Raw genomic sequence first — 25,860 nt, forward strand, 5'->3', positions numbered from 1 at the left:
TGCAAGTAGTGAGAACAAGATTGGCTCACCTCAGAGCGTTTACCTTCCTATCAGTCTGACACTGCCAACAGCACGTCCAGCAGACTGGAACTCAGAGAACAGCGCGACAAGACAGAAGGCAAATACAGTACAACTGCAGAAATTCAAGTAGAAGAATGAAGTTGTCTTCAGAAGCCCACAGCAGCAACAGCAGTGTTCAAGATCAGCGGCAACAAGGAATGTTTCTGCAATGTCGGCTTTTTTTTTTTTCTTTTTCTTTTTTTTTTTTTTCCCCTCTTTTTCTCCAAACCAAACCGCTGGGTCGCAATCAAGGCTCTTGGGTTACTTCCTCAACCACACTTCCCTGATTTCTCCCCGCACAATTTTGTCTCAGTGCAGCAACACTGGTACTGATGATCTGTCTGTCCTGCTGCTATCGGGCAAAATGGTGCGTCCCTTTGTGGGGAAACAAACACCAGTAACTCCTCAGGTTGAGAAATGGCTAAGAAAAACATAACACTGTGGTGAGGTGGAACCAACTTTATTAAGGACAGTGAATTATAATTGCTTTCAAAGGCTTTAAAAAAAAATAAAATTACTCTGAGTCATGGCTGGCCTTTAACAGCAGATACCAAAGGATATGGAGGCTGCCTGATTCAGAGCCAGTCAGTGGGAGTTAACCAGAAGAGGATGAGGTAATGCTCAAAGACAGGAGGACAACAGGACTGTCTGCGGCATCTGTGTGTGCCGGTGTGCTTATCACCAGCCTTCAGAAGGAAAAAAACCATGGTCACCTAAAGCACAGGAAGGCAAAATGTGAAAGGGTACACATACTGACATGTTTAAGAGTCATAGGACCGGAAAGAACCTTAATTGGTCATCAGACCACCCTTCTATCCAGAAGCTTTGGGAAGCTTTGAAAGCAATGCATTCATCTCTTCTACTCCACATACTTCATCTCAGAAACTCGTCTCAGAAAAATGCTAAGCTCTTACTAAGAGGCACTACACACCCTTTGCCACTGTCTGACCAAAGCAGGAGCCAAGAGCTCACAGCTTTCAGGACTGGTTCTGCAGATACTGAGAAGGGTCATACAACAAGCTAAGTTTATACAAAGTGCAATAAAACTACCCAAGCCATGGTCAGGTTTGTAAATTCACTATCATTAGTGAAGAAGAACAAATCAAAAACTCTTAAGCTGGCTGGAGTCTATCTAATTCTTCTTCCACTCTTTGTGCTTTGTTCCAAATTCTACTCTCTTTTTTCCAATTCAAAATAGTCTATCTTGATCCTAATATGCGCTTCTATTTTAAAACTTTTATTCCATTGCTTCAAGAAAGCTTTTTGTTGCATTTAGAGCAACAGAAGGAGACACATCTCCCTAGCAAGGATTTGTTCACTGGAGGTAAGCATCTACTCTGGCAAAAGCTGTTCTCTCCAACTTCCATGGGAATGGGATATGATCTTTCCATAATCACATGCATTTACCAATAAATAAGTTTGAATTAGACTGTATTAAAACATATGCACAGATTTAAAGCACTGGAGCGTCACAGATTCTTACTCCACAGCTCATGCAAGTAAAAAGAATTAAAGAAAAAAAAAAGAAAGAACAAAGCCTCAGCTAGGAACAGACCAATGAATTATCTTAAAAGAAGTTTTGTACGAGTGTATCAAAGCACTAATATTAGTGAGATCCCTAAATACATTAGGTTACACTAAATTCCAGAGCAACAAAAGATTAAGCCGTATCAGATACATAATTTTTGATTTTTTTAAGTTAATATATAATTCATTCTTTGAATAATATTATTCACTTGGACCCAACATCCACACTGCTTTCATACATTTATACAGTTATATCCCATCCTTGCCTTAAGAGACTGATGTCCTAAGGTATGGCAGCAACCAAAGGCTCTACAACCCTTGTTTGTCAAATATAAAACTCCTTTCCCTTCATACAAGGGTGGAGAAAGGAAGAAAGATGTTAATAAAATTAGGCAGTTCTCCCTGTGAGCTTGCTGATTCCAACCTCAAAGTACTACAGGGAGATGGTTGGAAGCTTGCGTAAAAAATTTTCCCTTGTTTTAAAAACAATTTCTTTTACTGTACAATACAATAAATGCATAGAAAGTTGCTTCTTGCTTGATGGGTTTAGGCCTGTAGCTATGTTTAGCTGTGAAAACAAGAAGATCGTTCCTTTACAGAGTGGTAAGGAGAGAGACCATCTCAGGAATATTTGGCAGCTATCGAAGACCTCATGACACGAAGAATAAACAGCATATCCACAGACTACAATGATGCAACTCTGTCCCACTGAATACACCAATTTAAAAAAAGTGTCCACTTGTTACTCAGGATCAAGAATACAGTAGAGATTCACGGCTCAACAGCTTTCAAACTGGTGGTTTTAAAACAAAAAAAATGTCAGTGAGCAGCAGATTTTAAATAGCCCACTCTTCTCTCCCCCACCCCAAAGAAACACGACTTCACTGCAATATCAGGAACTTAGACTTGAGACTACTTGGGAGAGAAGGCTTCCCTGGCACCCATGTCCGTACAGCTTGGTGTCGGAGCGACACACTGGAGGTTTCAGAGGGTTTCGGTTGTCCAGTGTCTTGTTGTGGTTACTTCAGCAGTTTTACCAGCTGGCTCTGACAGCCTCAATGTCACTAACCAAATTCTGGGCTAAGCATATCCCAAATATCTGGAAGAGACAACAGTTTATTCATTTGGAGCATCAGACAACTCTTCACACAGGCAAACTCCTTAGGTTGTATAGAACCGACATGAAAACAAAAACCAGAAGGTTAAAAATCAAAATAACAGTAAGCGTTGGAAGAAGGACAAACATCAAGAGACTCCTGTAACCCCAGTATTTTTATAGTGTTACTGGGTTCTGGGAAATTGAACCGTTCTAGACTTGCTTCACAAAAGCAACTGTAAAGGCTTTTCATGCCCATTTAAGCACCACCAGAAACGGTAGGTCTGTATGGGCTTAAAAATCTCTACCTAATCTTTATCTAACACAGAGTGTTAGTTTTGACCCGTAGACAGCTGAAAAGAAAAAAAATGCATCCCTACAGATAAAAATTAAATATGCCTTAACACAAAGAAAGCCTCATGCGTTTATCTCCCCTCATTAAAACCTACAGACATTATATTTCTGAGTGCAACTCACTGTATTTCCAGTTCTCACATACAGTTCCCCCCTCAATTTATTCTATTTATCTGTTGTTCTTCTGTGTAACTCATCACAGGGAATGCGATGTTTACCTGCAGTAATGCTATCCCAATGAATATACCGGCAACTATGGTAAGATTGTCCTGCAACCATTTCTCAAACTGAGGGACACAGCCTTTAGTGTAGATAACAATCTGCTGATCAACTTCCTGCCAAGAAGAGGGAAGAAAACAGAGATAATTACATTCAACTATCCCATCAGTGGAATAACCTGCTCTTGCAAGAGGGATTCATATCCTTAAGATACCACATTAATAAAAACAAATTCTTACTGGTTTTTGCCTTGCATCGTAGCCACACTGCGTGTTAATAACATCTTCCTAGGAGAGAGAGAGACGGAAGAGAGGCAATCAGTGACGTGTCTCCCAAACACCCTTTCCCAGCTCCCCAGAGTTGGTCCCGCATGTAGTAAGACAATCACCCTAACTTCAGTTACCATGTTGCTTCTTAAAAACCCTTTCCTCTTCCATTCAGTGCTATTGATTATTTGCAACAAACAAAAGCACATGGTCAAAAAATATTTTCAGCTCTCAAGGCAGCAAGCTGGGAAAACTGGCACTCCGCCTGGGTGAACTCCATGTTCAGATGCAAGCATCCAAAAGTCAAAGTGAAGGGACTAGGGAACATCTATTTTAAGTGAACGAACCTCTGCTGAAAAGGTTTTGTCTATACTGAAAAACATGCCAAGACTACTGCTAACATTTTCAGGATGCAGTCTGTGCAGCGTGAAAAGGTGAGAAAGGGCAGTTCTGTTGCAGAAGCTGCAAGTTCTTACCAAGGATATCTCTAGAAATATACACAGTTCCTTTCCAAAAACTAGGGAGGGGGGGGAAAAAAAAAAAAAAAAAAAAAAAAGATGGAGTAATGTGTTCTTAGCTGCCTATTCTTTCTTACAGGAGCTTGATACCAATGGGAAAGAAGGGGTTTTTTTCCTACTGCCTCTGCTTTAGTAGTCCCAAAGCACAGGCAATAAAATAGGCTATGGCAGACTTTTCCTAGTGAACAAGTGCTACCTATTGGAAGCTGAAGCTGCATTTACTTTGTATGCAGAGTTATTTCAGGGCAATAAAGTGAAGCCACTACTTTGTGTGTCAGCCACGATGGCAGCAAAATATTAAGTTACTAGCTCATAGAATAACAATGAGCAGAAGAAGGAACTAGTAAAGGAAGTGAGAAAATCAGCCAGTCTTAGCTAGGTGTACTGAACACCACAATTTAATCAAATTATGGGAAGCGAGAAAGGCAGCCAGCAGAAACAGATTTTAAACAGCAGCCATAGGAAAAAAGATATCTCCTCCTATTAGCAGTTAAAACTCCTCTAAGTGTTTCCTCACTCTGCAGGAAGTACATCAAAAGGCCACATCCTGTCAGTTGCCCAAGTTGAATTCCCTCAATGGACCTTAAAGATTTGAACAATTTTAGTGAGATGAATGCTTGTGTTCCAGGATCTAAAATATAGCAGTGTCATGCACTTCAACACTGTAAAAGTAGGTAAGATTACAACATAGGGATTTTAAGCTTTATTTTTTGTACTGAATCCTCACTTGCTTTATCATCAGTGTCTTCTGCCTTTCGCCTTGAAATATGTTAACCAAAAGAAAGCACGAAGAATGAAATGAAAAATCAACTTCTCTAGGCCTTGCCTGTCCAGGAATTTGGAACATTTCAACCTGCCAAACTACAGCAAAGCGAACTACAGGAGTCCAAATTCATTTTAAAGGAGACTTATTTTGGCCTCCCTTAAACTTATCACTTCCCAATTCAAGCTAAACTAAAAGTAAGTCCTGTTCAATAAAGCAATGGTCCAACACTGCATCCTAATTCCAAAAAGGGCAAATTTGCTTTCCTGTGTTTATCACTGCAACTGAACCAGTCACAGCTTGGTTACAATTATGTCCATCATATGTGCGACTTCTAATATTTTTAGAAATATTATTATTTTTAACCTTTATTTTAAAGGCAATTAAGCATTGTTGCTTCCCTACAATGAATAAGAATGAGATTTATCTTTAAATTACTGGTTGCTGCATCACCCCCTAAGAAACTGCATAACCATATACGCACAAAGAGAGAGATAACTTTAGCATGGATTATGTATTTATAGGATTACCTTGTACTGCTGTCACTGGTTTGGTTTTATAACAACTATATTTTTAAAACTGGGTTGTGATGACCTCTCTGCGTGGGTGGGTGGGCAGACAGGCAAACAGTAGGGAGAATCCTAAGCATAATGTAATGCTTGAGTCTAACCTACATCTTGTTTTAGTATTTCATTAAAACATTTTCAGCAATGTTTGTGAGAAAGATTCAAACTATTGTGAAGACATGTTCACTGCAGAGGAACCAGAATGCAGCTTGTGCAAGTGGCAGTGCCTATCAGGAGAGGGGGAGAGCAGCAGTAGTGACTGGATGCCGGGAGCAGCAGCTGCATTGCATTAGCAAGTCAGGAAGCACCTCAGGTGCCTGCTGGCAACTTGCCTAGCTTTAGTCAGTGCTACAGACTCATACATTCAGGGAACTATAAGTCACTCCAGGTGGAGAAAAAGCCACAGCTGAACTACTAGATAATACAAGCACTCACAGGCCTCTTCTTTTAAGCTATATGGAAGTCACGTGTATGCAGTGTTAGCCACATAACAGTTTCCATGCACTCAGCCATCCCCTATTCCAAGCTTTTCACTGCCAGTGAACTGCTTCCCTAACTTTACCCTTCATTCTTGCTCATGTCTGTATTAGTAACGCATGGCTCCAACAGTTTCTGCGTGATGATCCAGAACTATAACTATTTTAAAAGACATGGAAATTTACCAAAAAGCTGTTCCCTCAATTTCTGACCTTTCAAGTCTTATTTCAGGTGACTGTAGGACAAGCAGTAATTTTAAAGGTAAAAAAAGAGCAAGTAAAGATGTCCATACCCCACTCACGGTTCTAATGCAAACGTATGTCAGTATTTCAGGGCACAGACTGTCATTCAGTCTAGCACAAACTGAGTGAAACTGGCTGCAACCTCTGGACACTGCATTAAATAATGAGCAATACCTGCATTGGTGCATCTGATCTTAAGAGTTGCTGTTCTTTAAGGCAACGAATGAAAGATCCTGATGATATTCAATTGAAAGCTCATATCCATCCTTCAACTCATTAAGGGCTTCTGCTTTTTACACTTGCTAAAGTTAATATGTATGCTCAGCCAAGCCCATGGTTCTCTCATTCTAATGAAAAGCAGCAAACAGCATACAATGAAGACTTAAGTTAGCTCAGCATTTTTGCTGACTGCAGAAAAGTTAGTGGTTAAGCTGAGCTGCAAGTACAAAAAAGAAAAAAAAATACAGATTGGTGAGAAGGTAATGATCATGCATGGCTTCCAGGAAAAAAAGAAAAAAAAAAAATCTCAAGAGTGATTTAAATTGGAGCAGCAGACTCATCCTACCCTCTTGACTGTCACTTACGGCAGGGTCTTTAGTGCAGCAAGAGAACGGCACACCACAGCGCTCTCGACTTGCGTTGGAATCTGTGCAATTGAAGTAAATATTAAGGTTCCAGTCATCAGCTCCAAAAGCCCCACAGCACTGCCACTAGAACAAAGAAAGGAGAGCTTCTTGACTTTCAGAACAAACAAATCTCAGCATTAGTAACACACATCATCACTGCCAGTTTCCCCCTAGCTTTCAAAACAAAACCTGATATCCCCTCTGGTTTCACTGAAGCCAGATTATTTTTGTATTTTTAAAAAAAGACAATTCCAAACCTGTTAGTTGTTCTAAAATTTTCATGTGATTAAACTTATGTTCACACACCCTGCAATGCTGCTCTCTACAGAGAAAGCCATGGAGTGAGCCGATAAGCCTACACAACACCACAGAATTGCACAGGTCTATAGGCTCAGGTCCCAGGGATAGCAGAGCCAAAGTATGATACTCTGTTCAGTCTAGTGTCCCCTGTGTTCTCAACAGAACTAATTAGCTCTCAGGGCTACACTGATATAGCTACTCCTTTTGCCAGTTTGGGGGAATCTTTGCCTGTCTGTATTAGACAGTATGAACATATTGTTTCCTGAGCATCAGGCATTGCACAAATAACATCTTTATTGAAGACAAGTAGAATCTTTCAAAAAGTAAATACGCCAAACGGCAGGCTTAGTCTCTGGCAAAACATGCTGAAAACACAAAGAATTGGTAAAACTTGCTGAACATGCAAAGAATAGACTGGAGATCAGTGGATGGTTTACAGCGTTTAAGGAGCTAGCCCAATGAACACATCTATGTCAATATAAAAAAAATTGAAAAAAACCAAACAAAATACATTTTTAAAAGTGTCGGTATGGCAATTCTCTGTTTCTAGATGTAGCACAGTTCCCTCTGCAATATCTGACCATGTTGTCTTCAAGCATTATCTCTACCAGCTGAAAAGTTAGCTTGCTCTCCAGAATCTTGCTGTCCCTGACTTATCTGCTAAGATTGCTAATCCAGTTAGGAGAGCAAATTTTATGTAGTGCCTGCAAAATTGGACTGTAGCCTTTTGGTTACTTACAAGCAGACAACTGCTATCAGACTGTGGTGACCTCTGACCTTCTCCCAACCAGACAAGATTCAAACCAGTGCAAGGATCCACATCCTGTTACTTACTCACTTGTCATTTTTTCTCCCCAAGGCATATAGAAGCAAGTCAAACATTGAACGAAATTATTTTAATTGCAGAATAGACAAAAATTAGTAAACATGATTTCAACCAACACCAAAACATGTTAGCTACAGAGGGCCAAATTCAAAGAGGATTTCATCAATACAGGCCAGAATTGAGTACTGAAGCAAGAAGGTACTGGCAAAATAACATTTGTGCAAAAGCCAGCGCAAGACTCCTTTACACACATTAATAAATTACAGAGCTTAACTCACACAAGCGCGTGCATCTCTGGTTTCATCCTTCCCTCCCAAATGCAGGTGTAGCATCATTTAGATATTCCCTGTGAGAACTTTATGAGTTGCCCACTTCGTTAGGCTAATTGCACTAAGTCTACTTAAAAAGTAGTAACATTGTAGTTTCACTCAGAGCAGCTAAACATCTCTGCCACTCTGCAGTGTGGTGTAGCACCTCTAACTTTGCTAAAACCACACCAACATAAATATTTTGAACATCCCCCCCCTGAACCCTAAAATATCTTCATATGCATATGGTATGTCCTCCAAAAAACAGAACACAAGATACTGATGGTTAACTTATAGATTTGACACACTATTTCTATGACTTCAAGAATAAGTCACTCCAACTCTCCCCCTCGTTTTGCTCAGTCATACATCAACAAATAAGCCACTTTTCACAGGTGCTGTGTGTTTGTAGAAGTTCTGTGAAGAGAAATATACATATATATATATTCAAAAGTATTATATGCTAGAATATTTCTGTTGTTCTTTGAAGAAACCAAACAGATGGGAAGTAAAAAAATAGAGTAGGTATTTCTTTAAAGTAAGCTTTTCAAAAAATAAACATAGTCCAACTTACATATTCCTGTGTGAAGTCTATGAGGTTTTGCAAATCAATGTCATCTCGGTATGCTCTGATGTTGTTGTTTATAAAGAAATACAGCTGGTCCTTTATCCAGTCTTTGAAAACAAATGCTAGAACACCAGCAGTAAGCTCCAAGAAGAAAATAATTCCAAGAAACACAGAAAACTACGAAGAAAAAGAAAAAGGTTAAAGTTATTTTGCTTTTTGACCAAAAACTTATTTTTCAAGGCCCACAATTACGTCCAGTGTTAGGGCTTTACCTGTTTAAGTGCAAGTTCAAGCTATTCCAGCACACAGGAAATTTTAAATTAAAAATACACCGTTTTTAATTAGGGCTGTAGTACAGGAATCTTAATTTTATTCTAACAAATAATAAAAATGACAACAAATTCAAACTTTGGACATTTCACCGGCGTTTTCAAAAAGGTTCAAGACAATTTACTGTAAATTTCAACAGAGATGGCTACTCACCACCTATAGGGCCCTCCGAAAACTTGTCTTTAATTTCTATGTAGTCACTTACATTTTCAAAGGCATAAAAAAAAGAAATATTGCCAGTGAAATGCTATTTAAGTGACTTTTTCTTTAGACTCTTTTTCTTTACCCTCATTCGCAAAGCTTTGCCTAAGCAGACAAAGAAAAAATTGGTAACAGCAGAAATTAATTAATGACTAAGTCAGAGCAGAATGTCTATGGAATGATTCACATCCACATTAAAACCAAATGAGGCTGCTATGATTAATGCAAATGCAATGGATGCCAAAGGCATTACTAATGATCTGCCACTTTCTCTAAGCATCTCCACTGAGTCTACGCTGTTTTGAAACACACAGGGGTCCTCGTATACTGGAAGTCCATCCCCTTTAAAATGAAACGCAAAGGCGCAGTTGCAATATGCTCTCTGTGTTTGTTAGATGCATTTTTAATTTCTCCTGCAGCTGCTGTATAGGAAGCTATTTCTGGTACAGCAGATGGGTTCATTCTAGGCAAGCTAAGAGAAGCGGGGGGGGGGGGGGGGGGGGAGGGCGGGGGGAAGTGTTACAATAGCTCCCCCATCCACCCCTTTTTTTGTTTAAACAAGTCAAGAGCAAGCTAGAACTATCCCAAGCTGCTTTATAAACGCCTCAAGAACTCTAACTCTCAACTGCCTCCCTCCCCTTATACAACATGTCTGTGGGAGCCAAATATGTCACTTGAAGGCAGGTGTTTCACTGGAAGCCTCTTCATGCATATATTAACAGTTAATAGTTATAAAGACACAACTACTACCCAGGCTATGCACACCTCTGGAAGTTGGGGTGGTGGAGGAAAGAATCTTGAATTTCTATTATAAATCTTAAATTTATCTAAAATGGAACATGATACTGCCATCCTCATCTTTAAAGCTCACAGGAGGAGTGCTTTCAAAAAACAGAACCAGGCTACTTAGCGAAAGGAGTTTTGAATACTGAGGTGTGTCTGTATATCCGCAGCTCCTTCCCTAACTAACAGTCCATCCCAGAGTTCAAGAAGACAACTTCTATTTTCTTTACCTTTTCTGGGCACATTCTCCTCCCTTTCCCCTCTTAGGCCCAGCAATGAAGCCTTTTCAAGTCAGCTAAACGGTGCAGAACTGAGGATATTAGCAAGCAACCCCTCATAACAGTCCTATCTCCTCTGTACCATGAGGGGCACTTGCACAGCAGAAATCACACAGGTCGCATTCAGTGGTGTATTGACATTCCTTGTGTTTCATAGGCAGCTTGTTATGGACATGCAAATTCTTAGCAGAAATGTCTCTCTTTTCATGACAGGAAAGCAAAATGTTAGGCTATATCCATATGAAAAGCAGTAGTTTCACGTTATGATTCTTACCATCAATAATTTCAAACCTTCAAAAACCCAAAACAGTAAGCACCAGAGACTGAAGAGCTGTAAATTGTTAACAGGCAAAAGCGATTCACAGAACAGTACTCTCACATTTGATAACACCTCTGCTCCCCAAAAGACATTTTAAAAAATCTTTACACAGCTAAGCCAGAACAGAGAACGTGACTTATGCTATGTAACTGTTGAATCCACAGCTGCAAGGGCTACTTACAAATTTGAGAAGAAAGGTATTTTCTCGCAAAGCTCCAATGCATCCTGCAAATCCCAAAATGAACATAACTCCTCCTACCACTAGGAAGAGCCAAACTGGATCAAATCCTCCCAGGTCGGTGATGGAGGAGATATTGGACAGCACTCCCTGGGAAAGAAACAATGCCAAGGGATAACAAATATGCTCAGCTTTCAGTTGGACGAATTCTGCTTGCATTTTTCTTCTTAAAAAGGTAGGAGACTACAGCAAACAAATGTTCTGCAGTACAGCAATAAAATACAATTAAGAACGTCCTTGCATTCAAAAAGAGATTAAAAAGGCTGAATATGTACAGTATTTCTGAATCAACATGTGGAACGAACAACAAAGTGTGCTTCTAGAGTCCTCTGCGAGAACCCCAGAGGGCATTTTACTGCTTCTGTAGCTACGAGAGTCTGCCAGAAAGTCCGAATAAATATTTGAGCAGAACTTAACTCAATCTTATTATCCATGCTGAGATGCATTTTAGGTATCACACACATTGTTTATATAAGCACGCAGTTACATGCGTTATGACAGAAAAAACAGACAATAGCAGGAACCACCATGATTTCAGCATTTATTTTCAGTATTTAGAACAATAGACAGAAGTTAGAAGTGAGCTCCTAGGTTGCAGCATCTTGCAACAATGAATTTTATACCAAATTTTGACAAACTAGATACCTGGCCAATTCAACTTCAGGCATCTACAGTGCCAAAACTCATTACATAAATGAAGTATGATTACTGACTAATCAGTTAGAAGGAAAAATTTGAAAATACTGTTAAATTTTTTGGTAGGACATAAGGCAGTTTTAGGACTTGTCTTGGGAGACGGTTTGCACTAACTTAGGTTAGACTTATCATATGGTAAACCACATATGCTGTGTTTTAGACATGACAGTCAGCACAGTCTGCTTGTAATGCCATTGCCCCCTTAGAAGTAGAGCTTGGGTTGTGATGCAAGTAATTCCGAGGAACTCTTATTATTTTTTTTTTTTTTTTAAACACATTTTAACCAGAGTTTGGCTGATGTTGAACAGATGGGTCGTATCAAGAAGCAAGGAAGCAAGTACAAAGTCTTCCTTATTCCAGTGAGTTTGCACAGGAATGGTTACAGTTTCCTAAACCCTTTTGGCAGCAAAAAAGCTGAAGTATCACTATTTCTTCATTCACCTCCCCAGTGCTGTAGGTCAATGAAAAGCACACTGCCATAGCAGAGATTTCTCCATGTGTTTTGTCAAAGAAGCCTGAACCCTGAGCGCTTTGGACCACTGCTTTTCCTATTAACTCCTGAATGAAGCTGTGGCTTGAAAAGCAACAATATAGACCTTTACCTCTACAGCTCCTTATTTGCAGAATTAAGTTCTTCATCCTTTTCCCTGTTCATACCCCCCTTTGCTTCTTTGAAATAGTCCAAAACCAGCAATAATTTTGAAGGGAGTTATCATAACCTCATTTCCAAAACTCGTTAGCAACATCGTTCACACAGGACTGTTCACAACTATGGCTTTAGACCTGTGATTATTTTTTTTATATCTATTTTTATAATCAGTTTAGACCATCCAGAACACATAAATAGTCATGTAACCAACATCTCTAATACAGTACGGCGCATATTCTGCAACCACATCCACAGTTTCCCAAGCAAAATTGACATCGAGCAAATAGTAAATGAAGACAGTACTCAAAGGTTTTTAATTCTGCAGATAGTGATAGACTGGATAAAACACACACCTGAATTTCTCCAATGCACACAGTGAAGAGCCTTGGAAAAGGCCAGCATGCTAAAAGCAAAAGAAAAATCTAACTATAACCCAATCCTAAAGTACGAACAACAAACCAACAGCATGAATGACATTCTCAGACTGGATTCCTCTCCCTCCCACTACGGAAGGCTATTGCCTGACAGAGAGGGATTAAAAAAAAAAAACCTTTAAAAAAAAAAGTCACATTCATCACTTTCGTCCTGCATTACATATAGCACTAGTCTTATTGTTACTCCTTAAAAAGACAAAAATAGACATAAGGCATGATATAACACAATGCTGCTCAGCCAGTATTGCTATCAAAGCAGACCAGTCTCTTTTTCTAACTAACTAGCGATGAGATGGTACAACCCAGGCTGAAACGAACACTTATTCATCATTAACAATTATATCAACTTCTGCAAAAGTTTTCCACTACTCTTGCTTCATTACATTTGTCATAGAAGAGAAATCAAAGACAACTTCCTGGCTAAGGATGACAAGCAAAATAAACAGTATAATCCAATAACACACAAACCTTTGAAAAAGTCATGGCCTTGGCCATACACAAGTCAGGAAACATGAGCTCTGCCCCAAGGGAAGATGGCTGCTAAAATGACTTATTCACAAAGTTTTTAAGTCCTTTCTATGTTTCCCCTATGTGCCTATATAGTTACTATAAGAAGAGACGAAATTTTTTCTTTAGGCAAACACTACTACTCGTTTCTTTTAACATTAGCTGATTTTGGAATTAATGGACTATAGTGTAGTAGATTGAGAAAACAGATGCTGGAGAAAGGGTGTTGCCTTTGAGTTATAATTATTTTACTTCAAAAAAAAAACTCCAAGAAGGATAAACAGTCATTTAAGTCTCTCTTCATAAGACATTGTGTCTTTCTTTAAAAAAGAAATAAACCTCAGCAAATTACTATGTTTAATCAAGTCCTTTCCATAGGAAAGTAGTAAAATTCAAATGACAGAAGAAATCCAAGTGAAATTCAGCTCACATTTGTGACAATAACATTTAGTGAATCAGTTGTATATTGCCTTTCTGATCATATCCTTTCCCACCTTGCTTGATTTTCTAGCACTCCCAGGTTCTTAGCACCCTGGCATGCCACATTTTGGACAGTCACCCAGCAAAAGTCACTCATCTAATGTCTGGTCTCCTCCAGGCTCCAGATCCTCAGGGTAGCTGTGATCAGAAACGTACTGAACTAGAGCAACACAAGCTTTATCTGCCATCGTTTGATGTCCTTGGAAAGCACCTTCATGTGCATCTTTAGCTAGTCCACATATGGCAATCATAAGCCTAGCTTGGATAAACCCCAAATAATACATCCTGACAGCACAAAGCACATACTGCATAATTCTTGTTTGTACTCTGTGTGCTCTCTGCATATGAATCCCAGGTTATCAGTATTCTGGAGAGACATCTCAGGATATACAACCTTCAGAGAGGCTTTGGCAATAAAACAATAGCTAGCAGTAGGAATGACAAATACAGGCAATGCTCTGTGGTTATAGCTAGAGATGCACAGAGATATTCTGATAGAAGATTCCTGCTTACTGCTGAAATATATTTTTCCAGTCTTGGTGGTTTTTTTGGACACTTACAAATAAGCTCTCTGAAGAGACGGTGGTGCAATACTTTAAAGAAAAGCATATGTTGCTTCATGCAGTAGGGCAATGACAGGGGAATATTATCTCACTTTATACTGTTAAGAAGAACTAAGTGTACAGTTCTATAGGCACATACTTTTCCTATACAACACTAGTTTCTATAATGGCTATTACCACAATATTAGTATTTTTTAGCTGTAATGGCTGCTTCTGGTGAAAATTTGGCAGAGATGTACAAACACCTGGTGGAGACCAATTCTGTCTTCATCCCATCTTTAGCCAAAAGCAGAAGGGAACACTTCCAAAGGTGCTTGAGCAGAGGATCAGGAATCTTATATTTTAACTCTGCATCCTTCAGTGACATGCTTTGAGTCCTCAGGCTGACCAGTCAGTCACAGAATATACGTGACTGTCAACTGATCTCTTGCAGCAATGCAAGACCTAAACAAACCACCTGTAAAACCTTTAAAGTCAGGCTTTCTACAAATGCAAAGTATTTTTCTCAGCAACACTACTGCGGGTAGTCCATTCCAGCCTTTACTGTTAAATAGTTGCAAGTACTACTGATGCTTTAGCATCTGAAAGGAGGAAATAAGTATTTTCCTTAAGCCATACTTCCAAAATGGGAATGTGAGTTATTTTTCTGGGGTACACATGCATATCACTTTCTTGGTAGTTTAGGCATATACATAATCTTTATTTGGCAGTAAACACTTTGTGCAAAGCTATATGCACTAATACTTTCCTTCTCACAATGGCATCAATCCAGGGCTCTGCTATAGTCCCCCATGGAGAGACAGTAGGACGTGTTCCCTGGCTGAACTCCAGCTTATCTGTTTGCTCTGTTTCCCCACCCTTGCCTGTTGTACGTTACAACACCTGGGTTATTATTTAACCTTTTAATCCACCACAAATCAAAATTTGTTTGGGGTAGTGAAGCAACAAAAGTATTATCCATAATTGAACTAAAATCAATAATGGTGAAGTTATGAAAAAAGTTAATTTCTGAAATGTACTTCACTTCGACCACTAAGGTACAATGATGTAGGCATGGAACAGGAAAGACTAACTTCATATTCCTACCCACCCCAAATTCAGGAGAGGAAGTCAAGTGAAACAGTAGGACCTGCTCTTCTCCAACAAAAGGGTGGGGGAAAGAGGTGTTGGTGCCTTCCGTCACACCAAGAAACATGAGTCAACCAAGCCAGGCCCACCAGAAGCTCCTGCAAAACTGGAGTCTTCTCCTTATGGTATGTGAGCACAGGCAGAAAAAGAGTCTATGACAGATGCCTGAATCCAGTGACTGATCCTCTGTTGTCATGCCGTTTTTTTCCCCATGGCCAGAACCCTCCACCCTACAAAGCTGGATCTCATGCACAGCTCAAGGGAGAAGGCAGCAAAGGAAAAATGCTGCTCTTGAAGACAGGAACTCGAGAAGGACCATCCTGATATTATAGCTGCACAATTGTTTGCCTTTATCCCATCAATAAAGAATAAGGAAGCAGTAAGGGTGCACCCCTCACTCCTCCTCCACCTTGTACTCTTCAAGATCACCAGGACAATTTGTAGTACTTCTCAGAGACAGATCTCTGACTTTAGCTCCCACCTTTGGTGCACATCTACATTAGCATTTAGCTAATTTAAATTAGCCCAGTTAAAGGGTCCATTTCCTCTCCTATTGGTCCACACTACTTGCATTCAGCAGACATTGCATGCTGAACCCAGAAAGTTACTTTCATTTCCCCAGAATGTATGGATGCCAACATAGACATCTTGGTTGGAGCAGTGCCCCAGTGTTGACACATGTATACAATCTGATTGCGTTCCTGGTTCCTAATGAGGCCCAATAGAAAGGAGGCACAAGTGCATTAACAAACTATCAAGTTTTCCAGACTGTCTGTGGTTGTAATTAGCGCAGAGAATCCACTGCCACATTCAGGTCTTAGAAATGCTCCTAGAAGTTTGCTAGACTATTGCTTCTCTCTGGAACAGCTGACTTCACAGGCGCAGTAGCATACTGCAGGGCAAGAGAGAACGGCTCCAAGTGAAAACACTCTAGACAGCAGCAATTTTGAAAAGCTGACCCAGTAATGAAAATTCAAGGCATCTGGAGTCAGAGACAACTTGGGAGAATCATTATCCAAGGGAATAAAGAAGTGATACACTGTGAAATGTATATGGAATTTGGCCCATAGGAGTGCACATAAAAGAACAGGACTCAACCCAAGAGTCCCCATGACAAACAACAGCCCAGAGGGCGATTAAGAAGTAAAAAGAAGAAACAAACACCAGTAGGATGGGAGAAATCAGCTTTTTTTTTTTCCCCTATTTCCTCCGAGAATGGAAAAAACCTTTTCTGCTGCTGCATTCCATTACTAGGGGAACAAAAAAAAGCACATGGTTAGAAAAAGATTCAGCAATACAAGATCTTCTGAAACATTTCTTCTTTGCAAACAGAGGATTAGCCTTTCCACAAGCTTGCTGCAGGACTTAGAATCACTGGCAAATAGGAACACATGGGGGTGATGGGAAATAAAAATATTTCCAAATGCATTATTTTAAAATGGAAAAATATCTCCCTACTTTGTTAGTCATAAAATCCATGCAGTTTCTCCATGCTGTGCATCTGAATGAGCATGGGAAAGAGAACAATAGTCATTGAAACATGCCAAATTAATTCCACTCCTGAATTTTGTCTCTGCAAGCAAGAAACTAGGTGGGGGATGTTTACAAATCTTATTTCCTTGATTTTTGTTCAGTTTGCATTTCCCACAGCAAACAGCAATAGCAGCAGAAATTTATTTTCCAAGTGTTTAGTGAAGAACTAGTCTAGCTTTCTTGTCACAACAAAGAAGAGTTCAATAGGTGAATCATTGGCATAAATACATGCAAGATAGAGATTTTTACATTTTTCATGATTAATGGTTACAAGGTGTTGGAGCACTAATAAAATTATTTAAGAGCCTGCTTAGATAATGCATGTTTACATACTGAAATTTAAATTAAATGTAATAGTGAATATTAGTATCCCTTTCTCTCCTCCCCAATCCTGTAAAATCCACACACGCAGACCATAAGGACCCACAGGATATGTACAACGTTTCCTTGTCAGTAATTGTCATTAGAAGAACTACATGATAGACACGTATGCACAAGAATTATGGAGTGACTAGCGTATCATTCCCTCTTGATGTCTGCCACTCACTGGGACAGTAAGAGTGAGAGTTTTCTCCTGAAAACAACTATAATTTTCATTCTGGGGCAAGGAGAGACAGGCTGGGTATGCCAAATTGTGACTGATTGTATGTAGGGAGCTTAGCTTGTCCCAGAACACCAAACCAGGCCCAAAACACCTTTTACCACCATGTAGAAGTCTAGCTTAAAACTTGAAATCCAGATTTAGAGCTTCTGCTCACTAAAGAATACTATGCTGGCACACAGAGGTACTATATTGGTACTCCAAGCTGTGCACAGCTTCTGAGATGGAGTGTGTTCTGGTTATGTTGACTTAACAAGAAAAGCCTAGAAACCAAACTTATGTACACTTCTCCCTCTTCAAGTCAGTCAACCTTCTACATGAACTAAGTTTAATCGACAAATTTTGCAAGGATCTGCAGATTTCTTCCCCACACTTCAGTATCTCTAGCATTGCAACCTCCTATTTAAAGTATACCCCAAGGCCACAGTGCTTTCCTCCTAAAAGCTCCCTCTCCATGGACAGTCTTATAAGGTCTCAGAAGACATAACAGCAATTCATCACTTAGTCTCACTGCTCTTGAACATAAATCTCCTGCAGCTGAGAGAACCAGGAAGCTTATCTTCCCAAGTACCTAGTCGCATCATATACCATGAACACTTTCAACGAGCCTTAAGACCACATTATTAATATACACAAACAAGGAGGGAAAGAGACCTTTTGTACAAGTTTAGTTTATTTTTAAAAAGTCAACAGAAGAAATGGCTTGAAGTTGTTAATAAAAGCCAGTGAAATATGAACATTTTTCCCCTGCTGCTGAGCAAAGGTAGTTTAAGTTGCCTGGGCTTAGCATAGGCTCTTTATATGTTAACAATGTTCCTGTCACTGTTGCAGGGGGGTGGGAGGGTGAAATCAGCTGCCATGGATGAACTTTTTTATGGTACAAGCCCCAGTCCAGCGTGCCTGAAAACACTTGAGAGATTGTGAACGATATAGTGCATCCATGTATAGATAGCTTTATTCATCCTCCGCATTTATTGCCCCCCCACCCTGCCCCCCAGCTCTCTTTCAGGTTCATGACTCAGAATGCTAATTGCCCAGTTTTTGTTTAGGACTGGCTGACTGGCTGTCAAGCCAATTCTATTGCCTATTTGACAAATGAGCTCTGTCGCCTCCCTGCAAAGCCTGTAAGGAAGGTCACGAGACTGCGTAGTATGCTTTTTTTCCTTCTTTAAAACAAAGTTTAAAAGGGAGAATTCAAGCCAACTTAGCAAAAAGAGATAAACTAGCAATCAAACCCACAAATCTACCCCAAACTGTTTTCAGCCAGCAGCAAACAGGACTCTGTAAAATGTGGATTATTTCTTTACATCTGCATTTTTAATGTGGCCTGGCACACTATCTTTTTATCTTCAAAAGATTCTGTGAAGCAGCAAAAGTATATACAAGTTGATGGCTGCGTTATAAAACAACACAGCTGGATATACAGCCACACAATTCAAGATAGAAGTAAATCAAAATCCTCCCCACCACCAAATCAGTTTACAGTAGAAGAGTCCTTCTGAATACCCAACCCTGCAAAAAAGCTTACAAGATTTTGTTTACATGTTATACAATAGCAGCATCAAGTTCAACTTTGATAAAGGCCTCATTCATTAGGACAGCAGTCTTCACAGAATGGCTGAGGTTGAAAGGGACCTCTGAAGGTCCTCTGGACACCTAGTGCTGGCTGCCTAGGACCATGTCCAGACTGCTTTTAAATATCTCCGAAGAGGGAGATTCCACATCCTCTCTGGGCAAACTGTGCAGGTGCTTGGTCACCCTCACAGTAAAAAAAGCATTTCCTGGTGTTCAGAGGGAACTTCCTGTATTTCAGTTTGTGCCCATTGCCTATGTCAGTGGGTAGCACTGAAGAGCCCAGCTCTGTCCCCTTTGAAGTCTCCCTTCAGGTATTTATAAACATTAAAATTCCCCCAAGCCTGCTCTTCTCCAGGCTGAACAGTCCTAGCTCTCTCAGCCCTTCCTTGTAGGAGAAATGCTCCAGTCCCTTAACCATCTAGACAGCCCTTTGCTGGACTCTCCAGTACGTCAGTGCCTCTCTTGTACTAGGGAGCCCAGAGCTGGCCCAGGTGTAGCCTCACCAGTGCACAGAGGGGAAGAATCCCCTCCCTCAACCTGCTGGCAACACTCCTAGTAGAACCTAGGACTCCTTTAGCCTTGTTTGTCTCAAGGGCACAATGCTGGCTCATGTTTGACTTGGTGTATGCCAGGACCTCTAGAACCTTCTTTGCAAAGCTGCTTTGCTGTTTTAGGGTACACCATTACAACAGCCCACAATCCTTAGCCTTAGGCAAGGAGCAGTCTAGCTAGAGAAATGCTTTTCAGTTAAGTTACAGCGCTCTCAAGTCTTAGGCTTCACTTTCTTGGCCTTCACCTCCAACTCCCCAGCTGCAGCAAGAACAACTCGGATGTAACCGATCTGTCCCCCACTAAGTTGCATGGGGCCTTGCAGGCTGCAGATTCTGGCCATTGCCTGTCCTCTAGAGAGCTGAGTGAAAGAAATGTCTCAAATTGGCTTGACACAAGTCCATTTTTGCATAATTCCTGCAACAAAAATCAAGTCTGTCTGTGCTCAAGAGCTCTGCAGTTCAGCTATACTTATGCTACATTTCAGTTGATACAACCATGAACTGAAACAGTCCACACTAATCACTGCAGGACACAACAGTTAGAGAAGCTGTGGAACAATGCTTATTTTCAAGGAAAGACTTGTGCTTTAAACCAATAAAACATTATTTTATTTATTAATTTATACAGAAAAACCTATTCTATATGGAGCCTAAGCTAATGCATATTAAACTGATCAAGGTGGTTTTATTGGCTTGTCTTAGAAACAACACAGCATTTTCTCCCACTTTCAGGATCTGGTTAAAAATAGTTTAAGATGACTTGATAACAGATGTCCAAATCTCACGTAAAAACATGAGCTTTCACTTCTGGCTATTAGCAATTATGAATTGAATGCATTTTTCCTAGGAATGGGAGGGGTGCACTTTCCCATATAGAAAATATGTTAAACCTCACAAACCAAGCAAATTATTCTGCCAGAACACCCTCTAGCTGTAGGACTGGTATATTTTAGATTTCAAACACTGGACTATAGCTGTTTTCCCTTTATCTGCTTATTCATTCTGAAAAAGAATTGTGTTACCTACTGAGATGATAAAAAAGTGAAAAAAGTGTTAAAATCTTTCCTAGAAAGCTACTCCAAAATAAAATTCTCTGGGGCTTAGACATAGATATAAGCTCTGTAAGCATGCTCAGAGTATTAAATAAAATATATTTTTACATCTTTGCTAAATTAAAAAAATCACAGCACCTCTTTCCAAGCCTATTCAAGCCATCCAACAAGAGTATCATATGGTATGTAAATATACATATATATATATAGGTGTATACAGTGTGAGTTAAATAATATCCCACGACTATTTGTAATTATCTACATCCAAGGCACATGCACAGAGCAATTAGAATTTAAGTTAACTCACTTCTGAACCAGCATAATTTGTCCTGAATTTTTAAGTAGTAAAACTCCAGTGCTCCCAATGTGTTATTTGTTCTGCTGCAAGCGGCAGTTATTATGCCTTAAGTGAACAACAATTTGTAATTTAGTGTTTTCCATTAAAAGAAGAAAAAAAACATTATGTAACTGAATACCATAGCACCATTGTTATCAGCCAGGTTTTATTATTTTCAATCTTTTAAACAAAGAAGAAAAGGAAACTCTGGCTTTAATTTTAGCTGTAGTCTTTTAGCGAGCCAAACTCTTAATCCAGTAACCCAACACATCCTGACTTGCTTTGTATATTATGGCTTGATATTTTATCTTCTTCCCAAGTTCTGCAGCAAGCAAACTGAAAATTAGGCTCTGGTTCACAAATGTTTTCTCTTTCCCCACCCCCCTTCCTTCCCTTTTCCAAGTTTTTACAGTCTTGCAACAGAGAGTTCCAGTGGACAGTTTTATTTGCACAAGAAAAAACAACAGTTTTTCTGTCTCCAGTTTGGCTTGGTTTTGGGGGTTCATTTTGTTTTGGTTGTTCTTTCTTTTTTTTTTCTGTTGTTGTTTAAGAGGAACAGCAATTAGCATGCTACGTTAAGGCAACAAAGCTGAGGAGTCTTATTTTCAGGAAGCTGCCCTCTGAGACATGTAGGCTCCCTCTCCATTCCTAGGGACACATGCAGCAGAGACACACTGCCAATACTGCCTTTGGTAGACTGTTCTAGTATCTGAGCTGCAGTTTGAGCGTGAATGGATTGAATCGGTTATTTTATGTGCAAGTGTCAGCCATGATTTCTTGCCAAGGCATTCTTTGGAAAGATGCCAAGGATCCTCCTCTAGGTGAGCTGAGCCAAGGTTTTATTTGACAGAGAGGCTTGATTTTTGTTTCAGTAGAAACTCTGTGGACACAAAGTGTGCAGCATATTCCTTTTTCTCTCTCTTTTTCTGATGAAATATTGGAATAGTAAAAACATGGAGTTTGGTGGTATACTCAACTTACCTTCTCATTCCATGCCCACAATCCAATCCCAAGAAACGCTATGCCAAGGAACTAAAGGAAAAAAAAAAATACATATATCAGAGCAGGAACTGTAAGTTTATGGATTTTTTTTTTTTTTTTTAAAACATACATATTGACTCATCCTCTATCAGAACTTTAGGGACTTACCGAGAGTTTTAAAATATGTATTTGTTTATTTTACAACTCAACCATTGTAACTGGAAGAATTGAAAACTTGCACAGCTCATTCAGGGATGTTCCACATAGAAATACTAGGTGCAATAAGTGTCACTTTCTCAGTATTAAGCAAGTAAGGTTCTTTTTGAGCTTGTCAGACTCAAAGCAAACTCCACAGGCAAGCAACACATTATTTTACTGTTATATTACCACCACCTGCACAAAACAACTGTCCTCACAGCTTTCTCCCAGTGAGAGAGATGTATTAAAAGAAAGTCCTTAATAGACATGTACCATCAGTTTTAGCAATGCTGTCCACAGAAACACAGAATACTGTTTGAATATAACATAAGCCATGACTTCTGTGGAAGAAAAAAAAATACTGCTAGTCTAAAAGAGTAAGAATTTTTAAGAACCCTGAAGCCAACATTTTATGACCTTTCTGATACTGGATATTTCTGTATTTGGTAAAGGAAGTTACATTCCCTTTCTCCTCCAAGGGACTCAAACACACCAAACTCAAAAGACACTGTCTTTCCCCCATGATGGAAAAGGGAACAGCACTTACAATTTTGTTATGTCACTGTATTCTCCTTTCCACTGAATAATTTAGAGTGCATCATTTCCCTCCAAATACTACAGCGTTTCCGTACAAACCCAACGCTAAAGACCAGTGACACAAGCGGAACAGGGAGAATAAGCACTCTGTCTCCTAACATCACCACTGCGTATTTGGCTTGATACAGTACGAATCATGTGGAATGTTTAAAAGAAACATATAGAAGATGTTCAAGTACATCTCTAAATGTCTCTCTCTCCAACTTTAATCTCTGGTTTTTTAAAACCTAAGTGCTGGCTAAAAAGAAACTATAGTCACTCTAGTTTTGGGACATGTAATGGAATGTTGCTTGAACATCATACTCTGGTTTACTTTGTGGCTTCTCCACAATGCAGTTACAGATTATTTTTGGCACATAGTATGCTTTCTCTTAAGTTTTGTGTAAACAGTTAAGTATCCTAATGATTTTTCTTTTGCAAAACAGGACAAAAATGTTTTTCTGTTGAGAAGTGGGAGGAGGCAGGAATATCAAACTTAAGCTTTCCCAGAAGTGATTTCAACAGCTTCAAAGAAAGATTCCTTCTTCCTTATACACACTTTTTTTTTTTAAGTGGCAATTTTAGCTATATACTCCGAGAATATCTGTAAAGCATAACTCAATATCAAGTCGAGTATGCACACTGGAATACCCTGAAGTTCCCAAACATCCCTCACACCTCTGTGACTTTCTGCTCTGAACATGCTTGCCAGCTGAGCAAAAGACCATCCATACTACACCTAGCCAGCTCACCCAGAAGCCCATCTATACTAACTGGGAACGAAACTCTCCTTTTTGACTTGAGTCATGACTGTAAATTTAAACAACAGTACAAAACAGCATTCTTCAAAGGGAACTGTCGTAGGCTTGGCTATTCTAAATAAGAGATAAATGGAAATTTTTCCTAGATGGAAAAACACAACTGCGGGTCAAGAGAGTCTGTTTCAGCAGTCTTAATTGTCTATAAGTACAAGAGATGGATTTGAGAATGTCAGTACAGCCTCCTGAGATATACCACGTGAGACAAAAACTGTCATCTTACCTGTATCAAGACTGCTCTTTTTCTATGGTTACAAAGCTTGCCAGAAGAGTGTGTTTAATCCTTCTGACTGCAGTGATTATTTGAAACTTGAGATAAAGCTGTACAAGTTTCCAAATAACTTTCAAACAAATGCAGTTAAGTTTGGTTTTGGTTTTTTTGTTGGTTTTTTTTTTGTTTGATTGGGTGTTTTTTGGCAGTAACAGGCTCCTTTGCTTCTTTCTTACACAGTCAAATACACCAAGGCTGAAGGAACAGGAGTGAGGGAAAAAAAACTATATTATCATAAAAGTCCATAAGCTGCATTTGGAAGTGGCAAATTGTTAATTGTAGAGAGGTACAAAACATTATGTTTTGCAAATAGCTTAATATGGTTTTGAACAAAGTGTGGAAAACTAGAACGAAAGAATTTGATCAGTGCATACAAATGTAACTTATGCCATATGCATCAGCTGCAAGTCTGGCTCAGATCCACTAGCTTTATTAAATTTAATCCCGTCGAGTGTCCTGATCCTTCACAAGAAGTTGAGACTTACTGGTAAGATTACCTCAGGGGTTGCAAAAGGTGATTTATAGTACACTACATGGGTCTCAATCCAGACCGAGCCCATCTCAATTTACAGACTGGGTAATGAGATTGTACTATACTGAGCTGAACCACCTAAAAAACTGAGATTGTCCAGCTTCTGGCAAGCTTGTCAAGAAAAAACAGGAAACTGAGTTCTCAGAGTTTTCAAGAGGATCAAAGAATTACATGCTGCTCAGTCCTCTCCCTATCTCAAAACAGAAACCTCTGTCCAGTTGCCTTTTGAGCAGTTGATGAAACAGGAACAATGGACAAGATTCATTAGGAGAAAAAGGTTCAGGATGGAATCACAGAGTCTTTATCATGGGATACTGTGGAAGTGAAAAGCTTAATAGCATTCAGAAAAAAGATTACATAAATTAATGGAGGATCCATAGCTATTGAAAAGTGAGTTTGATACAGCTTCTGGCTCAGGAAGTTTTTACACTGTTGCTCATTAGGAGAACACAATCGGGAAAAGATCACTACATGCATGCTTTGTTGCTGAAATGCCTGTTTCCCTGGACAAACTCCACTTGCTTTACTTGAGACAAAATACTGAGCTAGGCAGACCACTGACCTAACCCCTACAACCATGCCCTGGAAAGGTCTACCCTTGCACAAACACAGCCTGCTACAGGGATGAAACACAGAAATGTTGTCAGTAATCCCCACTGGCAGAAGACAGATGTTCATGAGGAGACTTACACCTCTCACCAGGATTAATTTTGGATTTTCTTGACAATTAAGAAACTCCTGCGTGTCCTGAAAAAAAAGTTGGAAGTGCTTAGCAAAAATCCCTCTGTATTTTTGCTGTTAGAGACAGAAGTAAAACACGATGCATATCCTGCTTATCTTGCAGCCCTTCTGCAGATGTCTCTAAGACAGTCTTGTTCTGATTGCATGTAACCAGAAAGAAAATCTCTTCACATCAGAAGCACACGGGGAGAGGGTGAGATGGCATACACATCATCTTAGTTAAGTCTGGAAAATTTAATTTACATCCATTAAATTATTCCAATGAGTAATAAAAAGGTGGAAGTTTGCCTCATTATCTACAGAACACTCTACAGAGAAAAACAGTCTCAATTCTCCACAGACATCAAGGAAGACCATTTAGCCTGACTATAAATGGTCACTGGATCTGAGGCACAGCTTGTAAAATCTTCATACTTTTCTTTTTTAAACAATAATTTGCAGGAGAATATTAAAATATTCCTCTGGAGTATTGTAGCCTTACAAAAAAACTTGCATAGTAGTACTTTCTCAGCCATAGGTTTTCTATTCACAAACATCAAACAAATGTGTTCAAATTTCTCTTTTATAGTTATATATATCTAAAAGTAGAATGTGTAGCAGTACTTGTATGTTTCCCTACTTGTGAAGTTCACATGCAGTTTTCAGAAGTGGATTGATAATAAGTGTTTCAAGCTGCACATATCTTACTCCCAGTCTCGCCTGCATGGAAGAAAGTGATTCTTTATTGCTAGGGTTACATCATCATACAGCACAGCATTTCATTTAAAGGTTG

At 39.4% G+C, this 25,860-nt stretch overlaps 1 protein-coding gene across 1 annotated transcript in view; it reads right to left on the reverse strand.

The window, feature by feature from the left end:
- Positions 1 to 504: 504 nt before the first annotated feature.
- Positions 505 to 25,860, reverse strand: part of TSPAN5 (tetraspanin 5) — an 82,313-nt gene continuing 56,957 nt past the window's right edge. The window contains exons 2-8 of the mRNA XM_054203357.1: positions 21,953 to 22,003; positions 10,809 to 10,955; positions 8,723 to 8,893; positions 6,673 to 6,798; positions 3,496 to 3,543; positions 3,256 to 3,372; positions 505 to 2,686 (exon numbers count right to left, since the gene is read on the reverse strand). Coding sequence (XP_054059332.1) covers positions 2,621 to 2,686; positions 3,256 to 3,372; positions 3,496 to 3,543; positions 6,673 to 6,798; positions 8,723 to 8,893; positions 10,809 to 10,955; positions 21,953 to 22,003 — 726 coding nt within the window. The 3' untranslated portion in view covers positions 505 to 2,620. The remainder of the gene's footprint in view (positions 2,687 to 3,255; positions 3,373 to 3,495; positions 3,544 to 6,672; positions 6,799 to 8,722; positions 8,894 to 10,808; positions 10,956 to 21,952; positions 22,004 to 25,860) is intronic.

The sequence above is a fragment of the Rissa tridactyla genome, chromosome 5 (assembly GCF_028500815.1).
Source record: "Rissa tridactyla isolate bRisTri1 chromosome 5, bRisTri1.patW.cur.20221130, whole genome shotgun sequence".
Classification (NCBI taxonomy): Eukaryota; Metazoa; Chordata; class Aves; order Charadriiformes; family Laridae; genus Rissa; species Rissa tridactyla.